Source organism: Aulonocara sp. 'chitande type north' Nkhata Bay, linkage group LG16, assembly GCF_057382095.1.
Source record: "Aulonocara sp. 'chitande type north' Nkhata Bay isolate Kocher_YH1m ecotype deep benthic linkage group LG16, A_spYH_male_GT1.1, whole genome shotgun sequence".
NCBI lineage: Eukaryota > Metazoa > Chordata > Actinopteri > Cichliformes > Cichlidae > Aulonocara > Aulonocara sp. 'chitande type north' Nkhata Bay.
The window spans coordinates 22,433,683-22,439,682 of NC_141359.1; the positions used below are offsets into that span (position 1 = coordinate 22,433,683).

Genomic DNA, 6,000 nt, shown 5'->3' on the forward strand with positions numbered 1-6,000 from the left:
TTTTGAAACGGTGCCAGTGCTTAAACGGTGCTTAAACCGGTGCTTAAAGAATGGAGAACACAAAATTTGTCCAAAAACCTCTCATAGTCAGCTGTTTTTTTGTAAAAAGATAACAATGTTAGCCTTTTCTGCAGCTATAGGGGATTTATGGCATTACTCTTGGCTGGAAGCAGTGCTTAAACAATGGAAAAAACACAAACTTTGTCCAAAAACCTCTCATGTTTAACTGTTTTCCACTTTTTCTTTGGTCATTTTAGCCTTTTTGGCCAGGGTGAAGGGAGTATCTGCCATCAAACAAGAAGACAGCCGCATGTAGCTATGATGATGTTTGCTAGTTCACCTTACAAGCATTAATTTAATAAGTGGTTAGCCTACTCAACGTAAATTACACACGAACAACATTAAGCTACTCACGCAGAGAAGAACGGCTGCTGCTGCCATCATCATCCGTCATCATTTCTGCTACACTGGTAGGGCTAGGGGCCAGGACTCTCCTCTTCGTGTTTTTGGGGGATGTTGCTAACTCCGAGTCCGATAACAGGCAACCCACCCGCAGTAGATGTGCTCGGTGTGAGGTCTCGCAGCAAGCTATCATACGGCGCATTTCTGGGCTTTTAAAAAAAACGCTATGCGTCGCTAGGGCTGGGCGATATGACCCAAAATTCATATCTCGATATTTTTTAGCTAGATGGCGATATAAGATATATATCTCGATATTTTTTTAAAGCCATAAAGTAAGAACAAAAAGAGAGTTCTTAGTCAAAGCTGTGTCCCAGATGTCACACAGGCACTTTTATTAACATAAAGCATAGATGTACATGAAAAAAAACTACTCAAAAATAAATTATGAGCATTTATTAAAAATAATGCTCCATAAATAAAAGTAGTATGTTGTTTTTGTCCATAACAAAAAGCTCACAATTGTGCAGTCAAAATGTAAACTAAAAGACGCTGAGCATAATAACATAGGCAGATTTCACAGCTGCTCTGTTCCCAACTTCTACTGCGTGACTGACAGCCTTGAGTTTGAAATCCTCTTTGTAACCATGTCTCTTGTTAACAGGTGACATTTATGGTCATTATACACACACAATACGGTAATATTACGTTGAAGCACAGTGCGTATTACTACGTGAGGCTCCTCGGTAGCCGCTCCGACAGTCCATCAAGCGGTGCAGCCCCGTAGCTTACCAAAGTCGTACTAAAACATTTTTTGACAGATTGCTGAGCGCCGTGTTCCACATAAAATCGGTTCGCGGTCATCAAGCACAACCAGAATTCATACATAAGGCGCGCTGTCAACTTTTGAGAAAATGAAAGGATTTTAGGCTGTGCAGCCCCTGTGGGCTGCATGGCGTTAGCGTGGTTAGCTCGTTAGCATGTTGACGCCGTCCAGCCCCACGCACGGAGGAATGCGCAGTAACTCGTTAACGGAGATTTGCAGTGTTCATCTTGTCGCTGCCTGCAGGTGAAGCTATGAGGGAGGAGGGGGAGTTGTGTTCAGTGAAGGAGAGGCGAGGTGGAGTAACGTTGCGTAAAGACAAAAGTGGACGAAAGAGAGGCAAACTTGTGGCTCCACAACTATAATTATAACGTATATATTGATATAAAGGATATGGTCACATCTTATATCTCGTATAAAAATATATCGATATTTTTTAAAAAAACTCGATATATCGCCCAGCCCTATGCGTCGCCAGGTGTTTCATCGGATTCGAGGTGTTACCTCCTTTGACAGTATCACAGTATCAGCTTAAAGCACTTGTTGCAGGCTGCTGAGTTTGCATATTTTGCTGTGAAGTACAGCCAGACTTTTGACCGCTTTGCCTTGGTCATTTTTAATCTGTAGCTCTGCTCTAAAAGAACGTACGTACCTGGCCCCGCCTACTATCCTTGGAAACATAAAATGATTGGCTAGAATCTAAAGTGTATCACAGCTCAGGAAAAAAAAAAACACCGAAATAAAGCACCGAAATGTTTGCTGCTTTTCGGTCTGGTTACTACCGTTTATGTCAGAACCGCGGTACCCATCCCTATTTGAAAGTATACCATGAAAGCTAGATTCAGAATAGTCACAGGAAAAAAATTAGTTAGCAAGACAAAAGCTGACAAGTTTTTGAACATGAAATATAATTTGGTGTTTAGGGTTAGTGTGCCAAATATTTGACTGTTTCTCTAACAGACAAAATGATTCACTGTTGTTTAGTGTGCTTTTTGTATTTTGAGTATTTTTGAATAATTTAAAATAATTTAAAGTAAAATTATGCAGATTTTATCAATGTGACATATTTTTTTCCCTTTAAAATCACACAAAGATATTTTTGGATGATGTTGGAAGAGCTTTAATTGTCAGGAAGAAATGTGAAAAAAAAACAATACAGAAATCCTTTTGTTTCTACTCATTTTACTGAAGATTATGCATGTTTTAAAAAGGGCCATTTGTTTATTGCTAATTATTAAACAGAAACTGAACTAAAGTTTTTCTGTACCTAATGTCACTTCTCACTATGGCCATCAAAGTTGATCACAGTATACATAACATTATAATCAACTGGACAAAAATAAAGAAGCCTAAAAAATAACAATAAAAAACAAACCGATAAATAAGTTTTTCAAAATCAATTTGCTATCAAATTTATGTTTCTTTCATGATTTCTCTGTGCTTTCTTGCACTGTGAAGCACTTATTTCAAACACTTTCACTTTATTAGAGCAGCCGTACCGAGTAAATCAATGCAAGTAACCAACGGGAGGAGCATTTATTGTTAACCTGTAGAGTTTATGGTTTAGTGTAGGGTCAGTTGTATTTGTGTCATGATACAAAGTACAAAGTATGTGGCAGCATCACTGTCTTTTATTGTTTATACTTAACAGTTCAGTATTTTCTTTCTATCTACGAATTCTAGTTTATATACACATTACAACTTTGAATATGCGCTAAATTCAGTTGACATTTATTTTGATTAACTATTTTAATGCAGTCTGTGGCTTTCTTGAAAACTGTTTTTTTTGGCTATGACCATTTTGATTAAACATCCAGTGAATAGGACTAGTTTATTTTAACTGTAAAGTATTTTTCCCTGTTAAAGATTTATTTTATAACAGGTACAGATCAGAGAGGAAAGGAGGGTCAGAGTGCTGATAGAATGACAAATGTCCCAGGTCAGAATCAAAGCCAGGCCCCTGCAGTACCTCTTTGGTATATGGGTCAGCTGCTCAACGAACTGAGCTATACTGGTGTCTTTGACTACAAGTTATTAACAGACTAGCGCACATTCTTTTTTTAATCTTTCTACTGTTTATTTCAGACTTGGTGAAAAAAGCAGATGACGACCAAATGTCTGCTCCTGAAAATAATGCCTCTCTGTCAGCTGCAGAGCCGCTTTCATCTTTGGCCCCAGCTTCTCCAACGATGGCATCTAAAAATGATGCTGGGGAAAATGTGGATGGCTCCAACAAAGAACAGGCTACTGGACAACCTAATAAGGAAATTGTTGGAAAGTCATCAGGCTCGGGGGAAGGAAATTAATCTACTGTCATAAATGGGAAAGAAGAGTTATCTACCATTCCTTATCTGAATACTAGAGAGAAATGAGCACAAAAAGCTACACGCTTGGGAGAGGACAATCAGCAAGAAGTTTCTGATCATATCAGGTGGTAGAGGTGATGAAAGCAAAGAATTCTGCCTCGGGACAAGGCAATAGTAACTGTAACCCTGTAGCAACAGAGCCCGATCATTAAAAAAAGGCTAAACTAATGAACGCCTTTCTAAAGATTCTGATGCAGCACATGCAGCCCAGTAGCATTGTGTCATTTACATACAATTTTCTCAAAAGTACTGTCTTTTCACAAATGTTAGCCTTTTTCTCTCTCGGTTCAGTTGAGCTTTCAAACAGACTGAACTTACAGTGCTACATTCACCCCACATACATGTAAAAAGAGTAAACAATGATTTTTTTTCTCATTCAAGTGAGTGCTTCCATTTGTGTATATGAGATTCCTTTACAGTGAGTGAGTGTGTGCCTGCTAAATGTTATTAGATTGGATCTTTCATCCACAGGGTACATTTACATGTAATCCAGGCATAAAACACAGGCATAAAACACACAGGTGAGGCAAACAAAGGTGAAACCACAAAGAATAATAGTAAAGTCCACCGTGTGGCCTAGAATAAGAAAAAAACAGACAGGAAAAGCCATGATGAAAGGCTATAGTGGAAAGGCTTTCAGAAAAGAAGTGAACCTATTGATTGTAGTTCAGAAGGAAACAGATCTCAAAACTGAAATTGTAAAATCTTTGTAAAGATCCAGTCTACAGCTGAAAAGAGTGTAGATGTCCTTCAGTCTGAGTCAGAACAAAGGCAAACAATTATTTGTCAAGAACCGAAGTTCAACACACAAGCTGGACCCAGGAGCAGAACACACACACAGCGGTACGAGAGAAAAAATAAACTTTATTATAACTGAGAGTGTCCCGGGAGAGTAGAAGGGAGAAAACGCACGGAACCAGAGAAACCGAGGGACTGGGAGAAGAATCGCGCAGGAAACGCCGAGAGCGGGACCGTGGGAGGCTGAAACAGAAAAAGAAAAAAGGATTATTGGGGTGCGGGTAAACCGGCAGCATACGAGGGGAGGTAGTGTACGCGTCTTACGATGATAGCGGGGCCAAGGGAACCGGAGGGAGGGGTGAGGGTCCGTGGGGAGAAGCTCCAGAAAGGGCGAGGCGGCTGGGGTTGATCGTGATCCAAATTCTGGACAGGCAGGTGGACAGGCTGGTGACTCAAAACACGCCGAGCAGTGATCGCTGAAGGACGATTACGGACTGGCGTGGAGCAGCAGGCTGGGCAGGATTAAATGGTCCACCTGGCGATCGCCTGGGATGGGATGCAGGTGTGGAGTCAGCGGCCACGCCCACGGGAGTGGGCATCCCATCAGCACCTCAGACGCCAGGCCGCGGACCATGACATTATTTGCTCAGCGAGGCCAGAAAAACAGACAGATTAACGGTAGGAGACACTGAAAACAAAAGCAGACAATTATATCAGAGACTTAAGACCGGAGGTCACCATTCATTTTGTTTTTTCAAAGTAGATAAGATATCAAAGAGCTCCTATAAATCAGCAAATACTATTATGCTAACAAAACAGCTTCTAAAAATACCACAGAGTTAGTCATCTTACAGACCACTGCAGAGGGCTGGTCTGAAATTATGCAACAGAAATTACATGAAATAATGTATTCTTGTGTATCTTGGCACTTCTAGTTAGTGAATGTGTTTGTTTGACAACTACATGTAAATATATTCTTTTAAAAATGATGATGATGATACAGTATGTTCAATAGTATTTTAAAAGCTCTAGCTTTATGTGTATGTGTTAAGGGGAAATTTCATTCATCACAATCTTATACAGTACAGTTTTACTGTGACAAGATTAAATTAAATTAATGAAAGAAAAAGGGTATTTGTTATGCATATCTGTAAGAAAATAAAGTCATAATGGCAATTTGTCTGCATCATATCTACGTTTAAAAGGTTCTTTAGAGTATTTTTATGCAATTTTTTAAAACACTTTTGCAATAACAACTGAAATTTCTATTAACTTATGATATAATTGCTATCTTTCATTAATTAATTGTAAATTAAGTTAGAATGGTGCTGTGGCATTTTGGTTTTCTTGCTCTGCTCTTTTTGTATTAACTTTGTTACGTTTCTTTCAGTTTTTCACAAAAAGATACTACAGCAGTATCTGACTTTGATGTAAATGTGCTATACATGTCTATTGACATAACCTGAGTGAAGTAAACTTAAAAAAAAAATTCCTTCCGTGTTTGTCGAGTTAAGACTGCAGATATATAATCTACCCTCATGTATTGCATCAGTTGATATAAATTGTAAAACTATTGTTCTGTCAATAGGTGGCAGTGTTTATCAGCTGTTACATTAAGCCATCAGCTGATTTTTTCTGAGAAATTATTCTTTTTTAGACTTCAGTATTGAGATG

General features: G+C 38.9%; 1 protein-coding gene across 6 annotated transcripts in view; it reads left to right on the forward strand.

Moving 5' to 3' along the window:
- The window catches only part of LOC147311495 (uncharacterized), a 30,073-nt gene extending 24,680 nt beyond the window's left edge, over positions 1-5,393 (forward strand). For all 6 annotated transcript variants that reach the window (XM_086266435.1, XM_086266434.1, XM_086266433.1 and 3 more), the window contains one exon: positions 3,308-5,393. In XM_086266435.1, the coding sequence (XP_086122561.1) occupies positions 3,308-3,528 (221 nt within the window). In that variant the 3' untranslated portion in view covers positions 3,529-5,393. The remainder of the gene's footprint in view (positions 1-3,307) is intronic.
- Positions 5,394-6,000: the final 607 nt, after the last annotated feature.